Below are 23,238 nucleotides of genomic sequence, written 5' to 3'. Positions count from 1 at the left end.
AATAACTGATATACAGGATATCTGATATGTGACCCCCCCAAAGAGGTCGAGACCCACGGGTTGAGAACCACTGGTCTAATGGAAAAGCTGCTACCCACGTGAAAACTGTGATAGCCAGTTCCATTACAGGGCCCAAGACTCTTTTTATTCCCTCTCTCTGTTTCTAGACAGGACCGTATCAAGAACCAGCTGGTCTCAGAAAGAATACTGGACCCTTCCAAAGATGACCCAACACACAAAACATTATACTTAGAATTCATACACAACATAGGCAGTGGTTCTATGCAAAATTCCAAAGAGCTTGAAAGGCAACAAGCCCTGGTCCCACATCCTTGTTCCTAATGAAGATGAAATCAGATCACAAAGCCAGATTCTTCCTAAACTACAAGTCATTCTGAAACATATCATTTCATGGCAGATAAATTTGAAAGCCTGATTATTTTGTAGTTTGTGGACGGATGTCTGCCACCAGAGAAGACTTTCAGACTATCCCACAGTGATGGAACACTTTGGAAAGTCCTGGATTGAGAACAACGTAATGATTGATACACTAAAGTTCTGTTTCTACTTCTTCAGATTAACCAAGGGAAAGAACGGGATGAGGGAGAGAAGAGAGGGGGATGTGTGGAGATTCTGCCTGGTTCCTCAGTCATGTGGGCAGGCTGTCATGTGCTGACTCTGAAAACTGAGGAAAAATGTGACAAGATGTGACAAGAAGATGCCTGCCAAGGGTCAACCCTCCCTGGAATTCGAACAAGCCAGGGAAGGATTGAGGCAGAAGGATTACGAATTTGAAGCCAACTTGGGTCACATTTCAAGAATGGCTCAAAATGTAAACAAATAAGCAAAACCCATCAAGATGGTCACAGAACGGATGATGCTTGACAAATGTTTATTGGGTGGATAATAGATAGTCACCTGTACCAATAGCTGCCGAAGCCCACCCTAGTGGCAAAGATAAGCGCACACCCACCGCTTGCGAGAAAAGAAAGCACGCGTTGATCTTCTGCCACAGCCTCCCTTCGGAAGTGGCCATAGCTACGATTGCGCATGCTCTGAAAAGCTACCTCAGGGAAGGTGTCCCTTTAACTGCAGGTGTTGTTGCCTTTGGCATGGCAAGATGTAATTTCCCATTTTTAGAACAATGCTCCAAAGAACAGTCACAAAAACAACCTCCAGCGGGGGCAGTTTTCTTCCTGGTCACCGCTACAGTCCTGTAAAACAACAGAGGGATTTTTTTATTTCAAACACTATTTGCATCTCTCCATCCTGTTCATTCTGCACAGGCTGGAAAAGACCCCCCCTCCCACCCTAGAAGTCCCGTTCATTCTGCACAGGCTGGAAAAGACTGCCCCCCCTCCTGCCCCAGCAGAACCTCGAAAACAAATTTGTGCCTAGTAGAAAGCTTTGGAAACTCCTATTGTTGGTTGTGTTTGGGCCTGGCTGTGCCTCCTTGTGTGGTTTCCATGCAGCAAAGACTTAACGGAAGCTGTAAAAAGGCCGGTATGTATTCTTTGGGTGCCTTGTCCGAGCCCAAGATCAGAAGAGGACAATGTGTTCTAGAGAACATCCAAATAACAGACAAAGGTGAGGAGCCAGGAAAAGAGCAGCCACCTCTAGCCTTAGCCATTAAGAAATCACTTTCAGGGCTGAAGAGATGGCTCAGAGCCTAAGCCTGCTTGTTGTTCCTCCAGAGGATCTGAACGGGGCTTCTAGCATCCAAGTCAGGCCATTCACAACTGCCTGTAACTCTATTTCAGGGAACTCCAACACCTTCTGGCCTCTACAGGCACCCATACCCACTGGGCACTGAGGATGGACCCCAGGCCATTGTCCCTGCTACTAAAGCACTCTACCATTGAGCTATCTCATCACCCCTTTTCAGACAGGGTCTCACTAGCTTGCCTAGGCTAGCCTCCAATTTCAATCCTGTCTCTCAGGCCTCCTGAGTAGCTGGGGTTACAGGTACATGATACAATTCTTATTTCTTTTTGTCTTCCTTTACATGAGTCTAGAAATAACAACTAAATTGTTACTTTGGTAAAAAGCAAGAGAAACTGTGACTTCCGTTGTGATAGAGCTCAAAGGGAAGCGATTGCCTGAGTCCCGGGACCACCCAGTCCATTAGCCTCAGTAGTCACGTGGCATCAACAGCCACCCCTGCTGACTTCCAGAGGAAGGGTCCTTCCCAGGGTCTGACTCTTTATAGTGAATCAGGAAGGGGGATGCCATCAGTCTCCTTGTGTGATCAGCTTTCTGTGGCTGTAACAAACTAACCAGAATAATGTCTTTCTAACTGCGAGGCCAGGTACAGCTACAGGAGACTGAAGCGAACAGCTCACCTTGTGGCCAGGAAGCAGAGTGAAAGGGGTAGTGACTAAGGTCCCACAATCCCTGAAAGGTTTTCCGTACCCTAATATTGGGTTTCTCTGCCGATGAAATAAATCAGATCATGCCAAATTAAGAAGTCCAGGTTTAATGAGCAAAGCAACTCCTGGGTGGTCTCCAAGGAGGAAGGAGAAACCACATGGAAGGTGTAGCTATCAGGTCTTAAATACCCTGTAGGTACGGTCTTGAGCATCTCAGAGGTGGAGCTGACCCTTGGCAGGCTTTCTCAGGGGCGAGGTCTGGAATGGGAGAAGTGGGGCTGGGTGGAGCTTCCACCTAAACAATCCCCCTTAAGGGCACACCCCTAATGACCTAAGTCTCTCGTACCAGGTTTCGCCCCCTTCCAATTGCACCCTGGAGACCAAACCTTTATCCAATGAGCCTCTTTTCAGGGCGCATTAAACATGCAAACTGTAGCACCTCTGTATTGTTTTGTTCTGAGGCCAGCGGCTTAAAATCTATTCACCCAAACTGTGAGCATATTGCCAATACATCCATCCCATTCCAGCAACTTCTGTTCTCTCTTTGTAAACCTTGGCCATGCATCTGTCTTCTTCCTCTTTCTTTCTTTTTTCCGTTGTCATTTGTCTCTTCTCTGTAGAGCATTTACACACTTGCCTTTCAAACCTTTCCCTTCTGTCTCTCCTTCCCTAAACAGGGTTTCCTCAATCCTGGCACCACTGATCTGTAGGACTAGACCATTCTGTGTTGGAGCTGGAGCTTTAGAACACACATTCTTCCTCATCTTCCCACTGTCAATCAAAAGGCCTGGGGGAAGAGTGAGGGGGTGGCTGGGAGGCAGAATCATCACTTTTTCAAACTTAAAGGGGCCTGAGATATGATCTAATACAACCCCCTCATTTTGCAGATGAGGAAACATCCTGAGAGGGGGAGGAAGAGGATGTGTCAGGGCCAAAAATGTAGGGGAACAAGTGCCAGGCCAAACAGGAAGTCAAAATTCCAGGCCTTGCAGCAGGATTTCCAGTCCCACTGGAACACAGGAGTTACTTCCCCAGGTTCTTTCTCCCTCCAAAACTTTCTCCCACTTAGGAAACCAGAGTGAGCAAGATATGACAAGCCCCCAGCACAGGAGTGCTGACGTCCATGCCTGGGATCCAGTGCCGAAGCGTCTAGTGAACAAAAATGACCGCCGATCACGTCCAGAATATCTCGTGATGACTCATTCTTTGGTCACATCTCAGTGCAGTCCTGTAATCATGACCAACTGACCACACCTGTCCCCACTGACGACAATAAAGAACAAGAGATCTGCAGAGCATGGGAAGGAGTCTGGGGACAATGTCTGCGCTGGCCCTTTCCAGGCAAGCACTCTACCAACTGAGTGATAGCACAGCTGGAAACATTTTTGATTAAACTAAAGGTTTTTTTTAAAAAAATCAGGAAAGCTGGGCATGGCGGTGCACACCTGTAATCACAGCAGTTGGGAGACCAAAGAAGGGGACCACAAGTTCAATGCCAGCCTGGGACCTGTACCTACATCTTATCTCAAAACCCAGATAGATAGTGGGGGATGGCAAGACGGCCCGGCAGGTAAGGCCACTTGCTACCAAGTTGGACAACCTATCTTTAACCTTCAGAACCAGCATACATGTAGAGACCCAAGAGTTCTCCTCCAACCTCCCCATGACCACTGTGATACATGAACACTCACACATCTATACACACACTAAACAAACAAATGCAAAACAATAAATAAATAAAATTTCAATGTAAACGCCAGAAAAAGACCATGAAACAAATAATAGAAGAAACGGTAAACACGTCCCACTCCAGTGACAATAATGTGAAAATCCTGCTCGCCTTCCCACACTTTTTAATTTAATTTTATTTTTGAGACATACTCTCACTCTGTAGCTAGGATACCCTCGGAATTCACTATGTAACCCTAGCTGACACTAAAGTCATGAGTGATCCTTCTGCCTCAGCCTCTCATGTGCTAGGATTACAAACATAAGCCACCCACTCACCTAACTATTGCTACATCTTTAAAACTTTTATTGAGTGTGTGTGTGTGTGTGTGTGTGTGAGAGAGAGAGAGAGAGAGAGAGAGAGAGAGAGAGAGAGAGAGAGAGAGAGAGAGACCAGAAGAGTGTGTTGGATCCCCTGGAGCTGGAGTTAAAAGCAGTTATGACCCATCTGATATGGGTGCTGAGACCTGAACCCTGGGTCCTCTGGAAGATCAGCAAGCATTCTTAACCACTGAGCAATCTGTCCAGCTCTCTCCTCTGAATGTCATCACTTAAAGATGACTGTGCCGTGTCACTCTACAGGCTGAGTCAGATGCCTTCCGATTACCACCCTGAGGCCATCTTTCCTGACAGACCCCTGCACACTGCAGGCCACACTCACCCTCTGGCTCCTCTCGTCTCTTTACGCCCTGGACCCATCACGACTGCAACCATTCTATTATCTGGTGATGAAAAGTGGTCCCAGAAAGGCTGATAAATGTTCTAAAAACTACCAATAAAAGGCCAAGTGTGAAGACAGCAAGGAAAGAGGAAACCCCACCCCATTCCTTCTGCACAACCCTGGGCCTTCTGCCCTCAGTTGACTCTAAAGACTGAAAATAGGACTCTCCCGTGCTCTGGTGCTTGAGCTGAACCCACAAGGTAGATGGTCTCGGTATCCACTAGCACCTACTTCCGGGCCATGGTAGCATGCAATGGCCCCTTAGCTCCTGGTCTAAGTCCTGCAGGGAGTCCTGTGACTCTGTGGCCTCCTCCAGGCACCTGAGTCATCATCAGAACCCTGGTGGTTTAGGGAAAAATTAAAATAACATTTATACATGAAAATGGGGTGGAGGCTTGTTTCTTCAGCTATCCCCCACTTCGCTGGCCCCAGTGACCCTCAAAGGATGTCAGAAGCCATCTGCTGCAGCTCTCATTGTGTGCTTTCGGGTGCCGGGCCCCTCCCCTTGCCTGGGCAGGTGCCAGGAAAGCCAAGCCTAGCTGTTGGGGCCATTGTTCTCCCTCAGAAGAGGATCTTGAAAGCAGAAGGAAATTAGAAACAACCACACAATGAATACCAGATTCTCCTTTCTCCCTGCTTTGGCTGCCAGGAGGCTGAGCATGGCTAGCTGTCAGCATGCCCCACCCAGCACTTCTTGCCTTCCAGGACGTCTGCACAGCAAGAAGTGCTGGCCCCAGTCACTTAGAGTGATCTCCATTTATCTCCACAGCCTGCCTCTCTCTCTCTCTCTCTCTCTCTCTCTCTCTCTCTCTCTCTCTCTCTCTCCTCCAGCTGAATTCCTTGAGGGAAGAAACACATCAGGACTTCTTCTCCCTTAAATATAAAGTTCCAGTTACTCCATGTTTGGTGATTGACTGTCTCCATCTGGACCCATGTGATGGTACGAGAACAAGGGTACAGGCACATTCCTAAACATTTCAGTTTAGGGTCCCATGTCATCATGCCCATTACTGTAAACCTAGAGATAGGTCCTAGGGGAAACCTACAACTGCTGCCTTGCTAACCACAGACACGCTATCAAACTGCCTTCTAACTGACTTAGTTTACACCTGTAGATTAACACTGTCCTCACCCTGCCCAGAGAAGCTTCTCTCTGCAGTGCACAGCAGCCAAGGAAGAGGCTCAGAACTGGTCAAAGTGCTGAGAAAAAGTGCAGTATTGACTGCTCAGCTCTAAATGAGCTGTCTCTGCTGACTGCTCCCCACAAGACTCAGGGAACCTATTGGAAAAGGGGACAAAAGAATATCTGACCCAGAAGATGGGGAGGAGGGTTTTAAAACACGGTCTTCTGGATGAGGCAGGGCTGTTGCTCTCACGAACTCCCTGCAGCTGTGGCTACCTGTACGAGAGCTGCACAGGGTCAAGCCAACACGATCAGGCAGCACTGCACCCAGTAGCCCTGACTGACAGAAAAGAGAGAGGACTTGAAGTGGGGAGGGGGATGTGCCCTGGTGCGTGGGGAGATTGGGGGGGGGAGTTGGAATGAATACAAACAAGATACCTTGGTTACAGGTAGGAAATTATTCAAGAATAAATGAAAAGATATTCTATTAAAATAATAAAAACAACAAATGACCTCCCATGTCGGAGATGACAAAGCAGAGTCCACGTGGACCAAGCCGGAGTCAGCCACAACTTGACTGGCACAGTTTGTTGGAACCCAAGTACTCGTCATTTGTGCACAACATCAAGCTGTCCCAGTAGCACCACATACATCCACAGAGCCTTCCCCCGTGTTCCAGATGAAGAGGGTGGCCTAGGAGAAAATGTCTGGACTCACACCTAGACAGCACAGCGGAACCACGGGGAACACACAGAGCTAGCACTTCTCAGAGCAGTGAGGCATTTACACGTTCCTTCCTGCTGAGAACTTTTTTTTTTTAAACACATTTTTTTCCCTGCTGGAGCCATTATTCATTTTAACATAATGTTATGTCTTTAGCCTCCTACGTAAGTAGACACTAGTTTTAAATGTTGCAGGATATCAAGTGCATATATCTAGTCAAACTTCTGTTTGCTTTTTTGCCACATCCATAGAAACCATGTGAATAAACAGAGGAGAAAGATTTGGCTCCCAGTCCTACTAGCTGGCCTCGTGCCATCAATCCCCGAAACACTGGAGGACAGATGCCAAGAGGAAAGAACCAGCAGTAATGGTGACAAAAAGTTCTGTCTTACCCTGGGGCACTCTGAATTGTCAGGCTCTCAGGGAGGTGGGAATGCCCTGTGACTAGCCAGCATACTTCACGACTGTAGTAGGAAAGGAAGGAGAAGAGCCGCCATGACCCAGACCTCTACAGATGAAGTTCCAGGCTTGGAGGGTGTCAGTGAAACCCAGCTTACAAGCGTTAGACCTGGCTTTGGACCTCAAGTCTGTCTGGACAATTCAAGGGTGTCCCCCCTCCAAAGCCATCTGCCCACCCGACTCTTCAGGACTTAGAAGTTTTATGCCGTTTCAGTGACCTGGACTCTCTGGATTTCATCTCATGATAGCCACACCCATGGCTTTCCACATGGCAACTCCATCCATCAGAACAAGAAAATGCAAGGATGGATCTACGCTTGGACTTCCCAGTGTATGGCCGCACTGTGGTAGTTCGAATGTAAGTGGCTCCCATAAGCTCATAGGGAGTGGCATTATTAGGAAGTGTGACTTTGTTGGTGTGGATTCAGTCTTGTAGGAGGAAGTGTGTCACTGTGGAGGCGGGCTTTGAAGTATCCTTTGCTCAAGCTTCATTCAGTGTGTCAGTCCACTTCCTGTTGCCTTTTGCTCAAGTTGTAGCCAGCACCATGTCTGCTGCACGCTGCCATCCTCCCCACGATGATGATAGTGGGCTAAACTTCTGAAACTGTAAGCAAGCCACCTCAATTAACTGTTTTCCTTCATAAGAGTTGCCTTGGTCATGGCATCTCTTCATAGCAATAGAAACCTTAACTAAGATACACAGAGATGTTTGGTTTTGGTTGTTTTTTTTTGTTTTGGTTTGGTTTTTTTTTGTTTTTTTTTTGTTTTTGTTTTTTGGACAGGGTTTCTCTGTGTAACCACTCTGGTTGACCTGGAATTTAGTATGTAAGCCAGGTTGGCCTTGAACTCACAGAGATTCACCTGTCTCTGCCTCTTGAGTGCTGGGATTAAAGGTGTGCACCACCACTGTCCAGCCAGGGAGGATACGTTTGAAGTATCTATTATGTCAGAATGTTAGACATAAAGTAAAAGTTAAGGATAGGAATACAATCTGAAAGCAAGTCAGCCCATTTTCACACCACAGGAAAACAAATCTCAAGCCCAGCTGGACCTCTTCATGTTTCACCTGTCCTGTCTTGCTGTTGTAAAAAGCCTCTGCCCTTTCTTAGAAAAATGTCCCCGCTCATCCAAGTGACAGTCACGACCACTGCACTGGCTGCATCCCTGTGTCTCTTTCAAAGCACAAAGATCAACTATCCCATCTTGATTCAAAATTTTGACCCTCAAACTGAGGAGCCAGCTCAGTAGAGGTGAGGTGCTTGCCATGCAAATGTGAGGACCAGAATTCAGTGCCCAGAACCCACGCAATCCCAGCACTGCAAGGCAGAGATATGCAGATCCTGGGGCTCACCAACCATGGAGCCTAACTTAGTCTATGACCCCCAGGCCAGGGAGAGACCCTGTCTCAAAACATACAAGGTGGACAGCTCCTGAGGAACAACACCCAAGATTGACCTAAATCTCCACATGCACACACACATGCACTTGTACCTGCACATACATGTGCATGTGCACATACAAACACATGTGCATGCACACACACAACATAAACCTTTAACCCTTTCCCCCTCTCTCTCCCGCTGACTCCTTTCTCCAAATCAACTGCAAACGGAGAAGACCTCCTACATCTGCCTCCTGCACTGCCCCACCGTGGTCACTGTCCCACCTCCCTCTTATCCTGAACAAATCAACTGCAAATGGAGAATACCTCCTACATCTGCCTCCTGCACTGCCCCACCGTGGTCCCTGTCCCACCTCCCTCTTACCCTGAACAGCCAATTTCCTGATAGCGTACCTTCACCACCTGAGTGTCCTGTAGGTCCTAAGCCCTTACATCGGTAGGAAAGCCCAGCAACTCTATGAGAGCTGCCCTCTTAAGAATTCTGAGGCTGCTCCTCAGCATCTGCCCCACCTGGTCCCCCTATATCCATCAACCCGGGGAAAGTGTGTGCGCAGACAACAGTGCCATTGCGTACCCCCAAACCACCCCCTTCTCTTTGGGTAGTAGAATCTTTTTGGGTTGCAAAAGACGAGTACATTTTTTTTTTATTTCAGTGGGATAGACACAGTCCCTGCTTGAAGCTTGGGTATGTAGCCTTTCTTACCAGTGGGATGAAGCAGGGATTAGCAAGGTCTGGGAATAACTCATCACCACCAGCATCCCACCAGTAAAAAGGACTTGAAAGACATGTTTGTTCTAAGCTGCCAGACTACCGTTCTAGAGTTCACACTGCAATGCAGAGACACAGTGAAGAACACAATAAATAATAATCTTCCGGGACTAGAGTTATAGCTCCATTGGAGGAATGCCTGTCTGGCATGTACAAAGTTCTGGGTTCTATTACTAGCAACACACCGATCAATCATGATGGTCTGCATCCGTAATACCAGCACAAAAGTTGGAGGCAGAAAGATCAAAAGTTCAAGATCATCCCCAACTATGCACCATGTACGTCCAGGCCAGTCTGGGATACATGAGACGACACTGTGATCAGGGTGTGTTCTGAATGAAATGATTGGTTAAAACTGTATAAATGGGGGTGTGGAACCTGCTTGGGTGGTAGGCAGTGATCTAACAAGGAAGATTTAACTGAGGTTTAAAGGCTGGAAAGGAGTGAGTCATACAAAGTCAAGGAAGGGAATCCCAACAATGGGAAGAGGAGTGGAACGTGGGAGGAAAGACTAGCTACATTGTGGGGACCGCAAGGTTGTCAAGACAAAGACATGAGTGACATAGGGTTATCAGAGGAAGCCGAGATCTGATGAGAAGTCACAGAACACTAGCAGTCATGCCGAGAGCAGTTGGAAGTCAAGGCCAAGGGCAGGTTTGTAGCCCTGAGACCCCTGTGGCTGAGGGATGAAGAAAGTGTGAGGAGTGGCGGCTTCACAGAAGCCCCTCCTGAGAAGACTTGCCAGTGCTGGGCAGCAGCAGGTGGGAGGGGCCCAGTGGAGCAGCACTCTCTTGTCTTGTTTAGTAGACTGAAGCCTGGGCAGAGCGGCCACTCACAGGAGAAGCAGGTTCCAGAGAGTAGAAGGGGGTAATTCTGGATTTCTGTTTGGACTTCTATTGTGGAAATGCCAAACTTGCCTGAGAAAAGAGTAGCGGCCCACACCCGTAATTCCAGCACTCAGGAAACTGAGGCAGAAGGATTACTGTGAGTTCCAGGCCTACCTGAGCTACAGGGTAAGATTTTGTTTCCAAACAACAAAAAAAATTTAGGCAAAATGCCCATACATATAAGCCAAAAATAAATACAATTTAAAATTTTTTTAATTTAAAACCATAAAAGCTGATTAACTAGAAATGACTGTCCTAGAAGGGGGATTTGACATCATGGAGACAGATACGTTCTTTTGAACAAAGGCAGAAAGGAAAACAAAGGGACGCATCTGAGCTTCAGGCTAGAGATACCACTTCTGGTATTCAATTGTCACAGCCTATCAACTCTAAATCCAAAATATTCCTTAAAGCTGTCCCATCTGCACTCCTATCTGTAACCCTCCCAATGCTCACGTGTCCTCCCTGAAGAACTTGTATCAGTCCCTGCCTCAGCTCCACTTGTGGGATCAATACATCCCTGTGTCCCCACTCAACTGCAGCAAAAACACAGGGAGGGGGAAAGGGGGTAATCCCAGAGAAACCACTGAAAACAACACAGATTTCCCAGACCTGAGCTGAAGAAGCACCAGCTGCGGAGAGAACCAGGTGTCCAGACTGGTAACCAAGGCAACCAGAGAGAGCACAAGCAGATGCAGAAGGCACACCCTCTACTTCTCCCTACACTGACAGGGGTGACTTTATGAGCCCAGTTTACTGGTTTCAACCATGTGATTTCACTGGTACCACCCAGCACCTGGCGTAGCAGGAGACTCTAAAACGGGAAATAGCCATAAGAGTCACAGTGACTAACCCCTACTGAGTTGTCACAGTCTTCCAGGCGCTATGCCAAGTGTTTTACAGGTATTCCTAGGAAAACCCTATGAAGTTACTATCAGAGATGAAGGCACCAAGGTTTAGGGAGACTGAGGACCAGTTACTGGTATTAGCTTCCTGTTTGGACAGCTGGCTTGTCCCAGCCCTGCTGCTGGGTGAATGGGCTCTGTGAACTCTCCCCAGGTACCTCTAAGGTAGGATTAAATAAGATGAGTCACGTTGAAGCATTTTAGCTAATGCCTAGCACAAAAAATTGTGGTTTCTATTGATCACTATAATTGCTGTTATGATGGTTAGGATGTTGATCAAAACAAAAGCAAACTCATGTCTCTTCCTCATGTAAAAACCACCAGTGGCCTCCTACTCCCCAAAGGAAGATCCCACTATGACTCTACCTGCTGCAAAACACTCCAGTCATGCTATGCCTCTCAGCACTTGCCGGACGTGCCCTTGCGTGCTCCTGCTGCCTCCCTGCCTAGAGTGTCCTCACCTTCTCCAACAGAAAGAGAGCGGCTGCCCAGGCTAAGGGCTGGGAAGATAGCTCTGCAGATAAAGAGAATGCCGTGCAAGTATGAGGGTCTGAGTTGGAAACCTCAACGCCCACATAAACTGGAGACATTGCTCATAACCCCAGCACTCAGATTAAGGGCAGAGACGGCAACTCCCAGGCACTCCCTGACCAGCCGGCCTATCCTAATCAATGAGCTCCAGGACAGCGAGAGACTCTGTAGTTGTACGATGTTTTTATGTTGCTATGCTCTTTGGACACTTCTGGGAGGCCCGCCACCCAGATCCCAAATGAATCACACAAGGAATCTTATTCTTATTTCTAAACATCTGGCCTTAGCCTGGCTTGTTGTTTACCTGCTCATCTTAACTTGTATTATCTCATTTACCCTTTGTCTCTAGGCTTTTCCCAGTCTCTTCTTTAAATCTTACTCTTACTCCATGGATTGCTGTGTAGCTGGGTGGCTGGCCCCTGATGTCCTCTTCTTCCCGGCCTACTACTCCGAGCCGGTTTTCGCCTTCTATCTCAGTTTTCTCCTTCGATCTATTCTCTCTGCCTGCCAGTCTCCCCTACCCTTTGTCCTGCCTCGCTATTGGCCATTCAGATCTTTATTAGATCATCAGGTGTTCGAGACAGGCAAAGAATCATAGCTTCGCGAAGTTAAACAAATACAACATAAACAAAAGTAACACACCTTAACATGATATTCCCAACAGATTCTGTCTCAAAAATCATTGTGACGACCAAGGAAGACACTGGACATTGACCTCTGATCTTCTCATGCCCACTCACAACTACAGTAAAGGCTGGTGAAGAAATTCCAAGAAGAGCAAACATCACAGGACCACTCTTAGTGGAGAGCAAGTGGTATCACCTCCAAGATTCAAGGGAAGGTCTGGGTCTCCTCTCTTTTCTAAGGAAACCTCAGGACAATCCTTGGAACAAGGCTTCAGTTTAAAAGAAACTAAGAGCATCAGGTGTTTATGGCATGAGTCAAGGACAAGGTGGGGTCAGAGGAGGTTTGCTCCAGCCCACTGCCCTTCTAGAACCTTCCTCATTCCCAGACACTTATCCTCTGTGGTCCCACGCCTTTCCCAGACAGCTACATGGTGGGGTGATTGCTGGCAATTGCTTAGAATCATTAATCGAAATTATTTTTAATAGGATTCTCTCAAAGATCAAAGCCTGTAGCTAGAAAGGAAGGCAGGGAGGGAGGGAGGGAGGGAGGGAGGGAGGGAGGGAGGGAGGGAGGGAGGGAGGGAGAGGCCGGGCGGTAGTGGCACACACCTTTAATCCCAGCACTCGGGAGGCAGAGGCAGGCAGATCTCTGTGAGTTTGAGGCCAGCCTGATCTACAAGAGCTAGTTCCAGGACAGGCTCTAAAGCTACAGAGAAACCCTGTCTCGGAAAAAACCAAAGAGAGAAGGAGAGCAAAGCTAATCTCAAGGAAAGGCAGTCTCTGAAGATTATTAGCAAAATATTCCCATGAAACAAGCTTGATGTGTCACAAGACCAGTACCAAGAGGACAGTAGAGTTCACAATGTCTGAATCGTCCTTCATGTTGAGCACTTTCCCTCTACAGTCTCGAATGTCACCGTCACATGGTGTTATGATGCTCATAGCCGTTGCCCTGTTTTCATCGTGGGGGGGAAACTGAGGTTGGAACTGGGTAACCTGGACCCTGAAGTCCCACCCACTATGCTGCACAATTGGCTTGTTCCATTGCTCTGTCTGCAGAGGGGCTCTGTTATGATGCACCTACAGGAAGGTGGAGGGATTTGTGCTACGCTTGTGGTTTCTTTTTATTTATTATTGGGGGTGGTCAGAAGCCAATTGTGTGGAGCCAGCTCTCTGCTGTCACCTTTCTCTCTACTCCCCAGGGACTGAACTCAATTACCAAGCTTGCTCAACAACCATCTTCACCCACAATGTCACTTCACTGCCCCCCTTTTATTAGTATCATTGTGTGTGTGTGTGTCTGTGTGTGTGTGTGTCTGTGTGCGTGTGTGTATGTGTGTGTGTGGTGACTTACAACTTTGGTTCAACTTGTCATCAGCTTCCCTGAAGACTATTTGAGCATGGTGGTGCCAGGGGAATTTCTTCTAGCTCACCCTCATTCCAAGGGAAAACAGTACATTCAGAACCATTTGGAATGCTGAGGTGGAGTAAGCAGTAATGACAACAAGAATAAAAATTAGCCACAGTTGGGCATAATGGAGAGGCTGAGGCAGGGTGTTCAAGGCCAGCCAAGTCCACATATTGAGTACCAGGCCAGCCAAAGCTATATAAGACCATGATTCAAATAAAAACAAAAATTTAGTCATGATTATCAAGTACTTGAGAACTCAGGGATCAAGAAAAAGAAGCTTAAACCCCAGGAGACTCAGAGACAACAGCAAAGAGGACACTTGAACCCAGACAGCACCACTGACCTCCCGGAAGCCTGTTCCTAGTAACTGAGTTGGCTTTCCAAGGTATTTCAGCTCCCCCAGAAAGGTGGGTGACAAGGAGCCTGGGAAGCCAGGACTGGAGTTTAAATCCTAGGTCTGAACACTGTGCTCTGTGTTCTGGGGTCACATCAACAAGAGGATTAACGTCTATGGTGAGAAATTCTGAGTTAATTCTGAAGCTACCAAGGAGTCTGAAAAGGACTGGGAGAGGTGTGTGAGCCCACAATCGCCTCACTCAGGAGGTAGAGGCAAGAAGACCATAGCTTGAGGCCAGTCAGAGCAAGACCTGTCTAAAGAACCTGAAAGAATTCCAGCTTCCACCCCCTCAGAATAACAAGAATATGCTCAAAAACTCAGCAATTGCCACATTTCATGGCATGGGGGGTGAGGGCAAGCAGATCTCTGTGAGTTCCAGGCCAGCCAGGGCCAAAGAGTAAGAGCCTGTCTCGAAACAGACAATTAGTGAGGAGCAGCGGTTTGTACCTGTCATCCTGCAGTTGGGAGGCTATGGCAGGGTCTCCGTGAGTTTGGGAATTGGACCTGGACTACATAGTAAGAACCATAGAGAGACAGACGGACAGAGAAAGAGGGAACAGGAGCAGGAGAGGGAGCAACCCATAGTTGTGCAGGACTTGAATGGAGTCAGGAGCATCAAGAGTTCAAGGGAAGCCTTGGCTACACAGAAAGTTTTAGGCCAGCGCAAGCTACATAAAACCCTGTCTCAAAAAAATTAAAGAGGAGGAGGAAGGGAGGGAGGAAAGGAGGGGAAGAAGGAGAAGATGGAGGAGGAGAAAGGGGAAGGGGAGGAGGAAGAAGAGATGACCAGGGATGCCAAGCAGAGAGGAAAGCAGGGGAGAGACCTCAGGAGAAACCAGACCTGCTCACACTTGGAGGCTGAACTTCCGGTTTCCATGCCTGCATGAAAATACATTTCTGCTAGGCAGTTTGGATGCTCAACTTACTAGACCTGGATGGAGGTGGGGGTTCCTTGGACTTCCCACAGGACAGGGAACCCTGATTGCTTTTCGGGCTGGGGGGAGACTTAATTGGGGGAGGGGGAGGGAAATGGGAGGCGGTGGCGGGGAAGAGACAGAAATCTTTAATAAATAAATAAATTAAAAAAAATGATCACCAAAAAAAAAAAAAGAAAAAAAAATACATTTCTGCGAAGTTCCCACCAATCTGTGGTGGAACTCCATTATGGCATCCCTAGCCCACCAACACCATCTGCATCACTGGCTCCTGTTTCTTCCCATCACTGATAACAATCCAGGCTACCTTCACTTACCTCATCGAGTCTTCCAACCTAGAGAACACTATCATCCTCATTTTAAACTTGGGAAAACTGAGGCTCACCTGATAAACGGCACAGACAGTATCTCAGTCCAGAGAAGCAGGCTCTATGTTACTCTGTTTGGGACACTCACACTACTAGTCTGTAGGACTCACACTCTGCCTGAGCTCTCAGAATAGTTGGATGAGCCTTACAGACACTCCCTGGCCAGCGGTGAGGCTTAGCCCGATCATCCCAAATTGTTCTCCTGGAACCTCAGTGATGATATGTCCCTCAAGAGTCCAGCAACCTCATGTCCAGCAGCACACTGCCATGCCTATAGGACTGCCATATGCTAGTTCTAGAGCAGGAACGAGGAGTACAATGTAATAAAGCCTGAGAGGGAGGGAAAGAAGAGAGAGAGAGAGAGAGAGAGAGAGAGAGAGAGAGAGAGAGAGAGAGAGGTCTGCAACACATGATTCAGGGAGCCATCAATGCATCCATTCTTTGGGGAGCACCTCTCCTCTTTGCCACATGGATGCAGGAATGGAACGCTCTGCCGCCAACTCTCTGGTCATCCAGGAGCTTCTCTGCCTCAGTGTCCTTGAGGAAGGTAGTTCATTGACCCAGTTAGGAAAAGCTTTGTTCACAAAAGCGCAGAACTGACAGCTGCCTACCAAGCGTGAGAATGTGGCCACTGCCTCCCCGCGTACCAGGAGTCAGGGCTACAACAGAAATGGGCCCTCCTGACCCCCTCACCAAAAGGACTGCAGGGCAAGAGAAGCAGCCATTGGTTCTGCAGCACAGTGGTCTGGTAGAAGCTGGAGTGGACACACACTTCTTGCCATTGGCGCACCCTCTTATGGGCCTCCCGCCAGAAAACACTGAGTCACCCTTTGTAACGGACAAAGCCAAGCTTTGTCAGCGCCCAGTTACTCTGGAGTGTGGGAGGAGTGAGGAACTTGACTGGTACTCACGATGTTCTGTGTCTAATTTGTAGATCAGGCAGGCGCTGGCTCTCTTCCCTCCCTAGCCCCTTGCAGGAGAGTCTCTCAAGGTCTAGTACCTAAACCTTCTGCGCGACTCTCCCCAGGTTCTACTCAATCAGACTTGCTAGGGTACGTTTATGAAGTACCACGGGTGATTCTGGGGCTGCTGGATCCTTTATTTACCGGTAGCCTGTCTGAGGAAGCTGGACATACCTTGATGTAGACGAGGAAGGAAGACCACCTGCCCTGGATCACTTGACTTGCAGTACTAAAACCTGGACAATCCAGGGGGAAAAAAAGCCAAGATGGCTGATGCGTGCTACTTGTTCTGCTGCTGTGATAAATATGTGGCAACCACAGTTTAAGAAAAGAAAAGTTTATCTTGGCTCGAAAAAGTTTGCGGGTATGGTCCATCATGTCAGGAGTCACGGCAGCAAGAGTTTGATGCAGCTGGCCACCTAGCATCCACAGTCACAGCGAGAAATGAAAGTTTGTATGGGGTTAGGACCTTAACCTAATGATGCTCCTCACTTTCAGGGTGGGTCTTCCTGCTTCAGCTAAACTGAGATCATTGCTCACAGATGTGCCCAGAGGCTGGCCAGGTCAGAGATTCTAGGTCCTGTCGAGGTGACAATCCATATTAGCCACCCCAGCACCTCTCAAAATCCCCACACACACACACACAAGGGCCAGGAGAAGGGGTGCTGACAGGTGAGAGATCTTCTCCACAGCCCTCAGAGTCAGAGTTGGAATGTACCACAAATATACTCAGAATGTACGTGGGTGTGGCTGCAGGCTGGGATTTCACAACATTTCAGATGAAAAAATGAAAACAGACCGCAAAGAACTGACTCAGGAGCATTGGAAATGGGTCCAGCTTCCGCTGCCTGTCCTCTGCCCAGAGCCTACAGTCACCACAAGAGCAGCAGATGCCTGCCTCGAGCTGGCTGTCCCCCCGAGAGGAGGGAGATGTGAGAGCCATTCCTTTCCTCTCCTCTGGAGAACATCTCTGCCTCTTGTCCTCTGTCAGCAGGGATAAACCAGCAAGCAAACATACTCTAAGGTCAAGTCATAGGCTGGCCACCAGAACTGCCATAGCCAAAATGTCTCTCAGAGTACACACTATCTTAGGCCCCCATTTATCATGTGAGAAAACTGAAATCTGGGACCCAAAAGTAGGCCAGGTAGCCCACAGAGCTAAAAGGCGAGTCCTCCTGACCACCATGTGAGTAAGCCCTTCTGCAAAGGTAAAACTGACAGAGCAGAAAAGGAAATCAGAACTAGTCATTGAGGAGGTTAGATATAGGCTGGTCAGAAAGCAAGAGTATGTAAGAAGGCCAGTGAGACGGCTCAGGCATGTGCCACCAAACCTGGTGATCTGAATTCCATCCTTGGAACCTACCTGGTAGAAGAAAGTTAATTCCCACAACTGCCCTCTCCTGCACCTACACACAAACAAAACATACACATATAAATAAATAAATGTCTTTTTTAAAAAGAAAGAAAGAAGCCAGGCGGTGGTGGCGCACGCCTTTAATCCCAGCACTCGGGAGGCAGAGGCAGACGGATCTCTGTGAGTTCGAGGCCAGCCTGGTCTACAAGAGCTAGTGCCAGGACAGGCTCCAAAGCTACAGAGAAACCCTGTCTCGAAAAACCAAAGAAGAAAGAAAGAAAGAAAAAGAGTGTGTCAGCGATTAAGAGTGTGTACTGCTTTTCTAGAAGACCTGAATTCAGTTCCCAACACCCACGTGTCAAATGGTTCACAACTGCCTGTACTCCAGAGGAGATCCAACACCCTCTTCTGGTCTCTAAGAGAACTGAACTCCCTCCCCTACCCACCTCTCTGTCACACACACACACACACACACACACACATACACACACACACACTTAAATAAAACTTATTTTTTGAGACAGGGTATCACTACATATCTGTGGCTGGCCTAGAACTCACTATGTAAACCAGGCTGACTTTGAACTCATAGAGATCCACCTGCGACTGATGGGATTAAAGCAGTGTATCGCCACTCCCAGTCAAAATAAAATCTCTTTTTTAAGCACGTGTGGATTCATCAAGTCCTAACAGCCACATCTTACAGATGGAGAAACAGTCAAACATCCTTCCCAGAGCTACAGACAGGAACTCCTTTCCTGGCCCCCTTAAAGTCTGTCCAGTGGTCATGGCCACAGGTACTGCTGACAGAGCTGAGGTTTGCTGTGTCCAAGGTGACAAAGGCCAGCCAAAAAGTACCTGGGGGACTGGAGTTCTAGCTTTAGAGGACATTCCTAGCACGTGTGAGGCCCTGGGTTCCGTTCCATCCCCTGCACCACCAAAACGTGATAGTCCTAAAAATGAGAACCAGCAAGGCAGCTCAGTCAGTGAAGCCACTTACAGTCGAGCCTCCTCCAGGACCCAGGTGGTGGATGAGAAAATTGACTCCTCCAGGCTGTCCCCTACCTCCGCACATGCACTGTGGTACTCACGGACACACAGACTAAATAAATTAATAAATGTAATTTTTAAAAAAGAAAGTCTAAACTTAATTAAGCCAGAGATGATGAGACATTTTTACTCTTCATATTCAACAAAAGAAAAAGTCAACACTGGAGGGTTTTAGAATGAATTCTTCAAAAGCATTTTGAGCTCTCCATAACTGAGTATTTTCTTTTCAAAAGTTATCGTCATAAAAAAAGAAAAGCCATAAATTTGAGTGGGAGAAAAAATGAGGGGAACATGGGAGGGATTGTAAGGAGAGAGGGGAGGGAAGGGGGGATGTGATGTAGTTGTATTTTAATTTTAAATATTAAAAAAGTCACCTTCAAGTTATAAGCCATGACAAAATGGGAGCAATTGTCCAACAGTTAATGTGTCTGTAGTTGGCTCGATAAAGCCCTGGCTGTGCAGAAGCCTCCAGGGAGTCGATGAGTCACTTATGAGGCAGAATAGCTGAGGGCAAAACCTCTACACTGAGGACATTTCAACTTTTAAATAAATGCTTTCTAAAATGGCCTCTTGTCCCTGCCTTCTGAAACAAAGCACAAGCCAAACACAGAGGTTTACGCTTACAATCCTGGCACTGAGGAGGTTGAGGCAGGAGGATTGACATGAGTGTGAGACCAGCCTGAGCTACATGGTAAGACCCAATATCAAACAGTAATAATATTAATAACTGATAAAATAAGTAAGAGAGCATATGAGCTTGGGATGACGATCGGGAGAGGCTCCTTCACCCAGATTATGCAAGGCCCTGAGTTTGATCCCAGGCCTCACAAAAAATAATAATAATAATAATAAGATAAAGCAGAAGGCAAGAGACAGTGCTTCAGCAATCTCCTAAGGCAGCACACTAGACCTGGGAAGCCCTGCTCCCGTCCCATCCATCAGGATTGCGTATGAAGAACTTCCTATCTCCACGCCAGGCTCTTGTCTCAGCCCATCTCTGTCCTCTAGCTGGCCACCTCAGCCCTTGACAACCACAGTTATTCCGAGCTCAGCGGCCACACCCCATGGGTCAGCAGTTTCCTCCATCTGTATTTATTAAAGTGACAGAGCTGGAAACTCCTGAGCGTGTTCCAGAACCGCACTGCAAATCCTCGTCCAGGCCGTCAGTGTGTGCCTGCTCTGAAGTCCTTACACTCTGCTAGGTGGCCAGCACGGGTCACTGTGGCCACATTTTTAAGACAAAACTAAGCTTTACAGTTAAGTAATCGTCACAGGCACCTGGTCAGCAAATGGCAGGTGTATAATGTGAACCCTTACTGCTCCAAACCCACAGGCTTTGCAGATTCTTGAGGTTCCCACTCTGCTTAAGGACCCATTGTCCAAAATCCACTAAGAGGGACTGGGGATTCCATGGGCAAGGGCTTGCATCCAAACGTGAGAACCTAAATATGAATCCCCAGAACCCACGCAGAACCAGGCACAGTGGTAAGCCTTGGTTTAAGTTTTTTCAATCTTTTTCTGATGTGTGTGTTTTGTCTGCACCAGGTTGTCTACGCACCATGTGTATTCTGTCCCCACAGAGGCCAGAATTGGATCCCCTGGACCTGGAGTTACAGCTGGTTATTCGCCAACATGTGGGTGCAAGGAATCGAACTTGGGTCCCCTGAAAGAGGCAGTCAGGGCTCTTAATCAATGAGCCATCTTCCCAGCCCAGGACTGTGGCATTGCAACTCCAATGCTTTTCCAGAGAAATGAGAGGAGGAGACAGGAGAATTCCAGAGAGTTCTCAGCCTAGCTAACCTGGTGTACATAGTGGCAGGGGCGAGGGAGGGGCTGTCTCAAAAAAAGGTGGAAGGTAAGGACCAATACCAGAAGTTGACTTTTGAACTACACACGTACGCGTGCAGGCACACACGCGTGCACACACACACACACACACACACACACACACACACTCACACTCACGGTGTCGATGGAGTCATTATTTATTCTCAAGAGGTTGGCCTCTGCTGTTTCTGCCCAGTTCTACAGACCCAGAACGTGTTGCCAATAATGTATCCATTTTAATTATATTCTAACAGTTATTCTTTCCAATGAGTTGATTTTAACAGGATGTCAGCCCTTTGGCTCACTGCAGAGAGTACCCAAACCACATTGAGGCTGACTGGTATCCCTTTAGACTTCTGACTACCAATGACAAGCTGCCACCCAGCACTGCCTGGAAATGCCCCTACCTTTGCTAGAAATTCCCTTTCTCTTTTTGCATCATGGTGAGCCCACACCCTATCTGGTCCCCTGAGCCTGCCTCCCTCCCAGTCTTTGCTTTCAGATTACAATCTCACTGATTAAATCACCAAGAAAACAGAAGCCAAGATCAAAGACTACCTCATCTTCCTTCTGTCCAGCCTTCTGCCTGCCTGCCTGCCTTCATCCAGCTGTGAGTTCTCACAGCAGGCCTGCTCTTTGATGGAATGACCAACTGCCCTGCTTTGCCTGGAACTAAGGGTATTCCCAGGATCTGGAACTTTTCATCTTAAACTGGACTTTTAGCTAAAGCTGGGCAGATAACTCTAAATACTGCTGGGCTTTGCTTGTTCCCTGCCAGGGCCAGTACACCCTGCAGGGTGAAAGGATAAAACACACGGAAGTACCGTGGCAGGCCCTGCCAGGGTATGCCCCTAAGGGAATGTGCCACGCAACAGAGTTCGTGCAAGGGGGTTATTAAGGGAAGGAGGACGGGAGAGCGAAAGAGCAAAAGGCTGTCTTGGAGTGGGTACATGAGAGAGGCAAGTAGACAGACAAACAGAAAAGAGGAGCAAGAGCAAGAGAGAGGACCCTGTGGGCACCTTTAAGGGGTGCGCATGTGGCATAAGGACAGTGGAAAGGCACCTGGCGGCAGGTGATGACATAACGTCCTAGGCGGACAGTCGAGGCAGGCTGCTGTGACAGGAGTTAACAGAGTACAGAAAACCCTCTCCTTCTTCCCCTAATGCAAGGGCTTCTTCTGGCATCTTCCTGTCTTCTGCCTCTTCCATCTCTCTGTCTCTATTGAATCATTGCCCTGAGCAGGCCGCAAGTTTTAATATCTGCCATCTTAGAGAATTAAAAAATAATATTACCCAGGGGCTGCAGAGATGGCTTAATCGTTAAGAGCATGCTGCTCTTCCAGTGGACCTGAGTTCAGTTCCAAATGGCTCACAACTCCCTGTAACCACAGCCCCAGGAGTCCCGACTCTCCGTCTATGGCCTCCACAGGTACCCACACATAGATATAGAGATACGCACATACACATGAATAAAAATAAACAAGTAAAAATATTTCCCTTGCCCCGGCTTTCTCTTCTCCTACCAGGCGGGTTTTTTTTTAGCCTTTCCAGCTGATTTATCTGCCCTCAATGAATCTCTGCTTCTTCGAATCTCTGCTTCTTCTCAAGCCTCCATTCTCTTCTCCCCAAAAAAATCTTTATCATCACTGGAGCCAAAAACAACGTAACCAAGGAAAGATTTATTGGGCTACAGGTTTCAAAGAAGTCATCCCAAGCTTACTCAGTTCAGTGTACTTGGACAGAACATCATGGCACCAGGACCGTGTGGTGGAAGGCAGAAGAAAGCAGAGTAAGGGAAATACAGGACGAGACCAGAGAAAGAGACAGACAGACAGACAGACTGAGACGCCTTAGATTCTCAGCATCTAGTCTCTACCACAGATTCCAAACACATATCTTGAGGTGGGCAAGTCTACCCACACTAAGGAAACCACACTAGACACCATGGTTTGCTTGGTAAGGAAAGATGAGGGGTGACCAGCATCCCCGGCTACAGACAGATTCCCAAATAAAGACACTGAAACTTATTGATTATGAATGTTTGGCCTTAGCTTAGGCTTGTTCCATTAACTCTTTTAACTTAATTTAACTTGTTTCTATTCCTCTACGTGTTGCTTCGGGGTTTTTATCTCTATTTCATTCTGAATGTCCTACTTGCCTGCTTCCTCTGTGTCTGGCTGGTCTCTGGTATCTCCTTGTCCTCTCCTGTTCTTTCTCCTCAAGCCTAAATTCCTCCTTCTGCTTACACTCCCAAAAGTACCACCTATACCTCCTCCCTCAGTTTTGGCCATTTAGCTTTTCATTAGACCAATCAGGTGCCTTAGGCAAGGCAAAATAGCAGCACATCTTTCCATAATTAAACAGATGCAACACATCTTTACACAGCTAAGCAAATGTTCCGCAACACAACTCCCTGGCAGTACCTTTCCTTGGGCTCTTCAGAGGCTCAGATTTGCCATTTTGCTTCTTTGAACTTGAGTTTAGCTCAAAAAGCACTTCCTGGAGCCTTATCTCCCATCAGGCTCATTTAGAACTTCAGAGACTAGGGCTTAAAGATGAGTCATGAAGACGTGGTCCCTGGCCCTTAGAAGCACGGGAGACAATTAGATTAGTTGTAGTAATTATATCAGGCTTAAGTATATTCATGTAAGAGCTACAAGTGTGTGTGTGTGTGTGTGTGTGTGTGTGTGTG

The 23,238-nt window shown here is 47.6% G+C and overlaps 1 protein-coding gene across 1 annotated transcript in view; it reads right to left on the bottom strand.

Annotated features, from left to right (window-relative positions):
- Positions 1 to 875: 875 nt before the first annotated feature.
- Ahnak (AHNAK nucleoprotein) overlaps positions 876 to 23,238 on the bottom strand; it is an 86,957-nt gene continuing 64,594 nt past the window's right edge. The window contains exon 6 of the mRNA XM_075973452.1: positions 876 to 1,214. Within this exon, the coding sequence (XP_075829567.1) occupies positions 1,207 to 1,214 (8 nt within the window). The 3' untranslated portion in view covers positions 876 to 1,206. The remainder of the gene's footprint in view (positions 1,215 to 23,238) is intronic.

Source organism: Microtus pennsylvanicus, chromosome 5, assembly GCF_037038515.1.
Source record: "Microtus pennsylvanicus isolate mMicPen1 chromosome 5, mMicPen1.hap1, whole genome shotgun sequence".
In the NCBI taxonomy this organism is placed as follows: domain Eukaryota; kingdom Metazoa; phylum Chordata; class Mammalia; order Rodentia; family Cricetidae; genus Microtus; species Microtus pennsylvanicus.
Note: the sequence above shows the minus strand (reverse complement) of the source record. Positions and strands in the feature narration are given on the sequence as shown.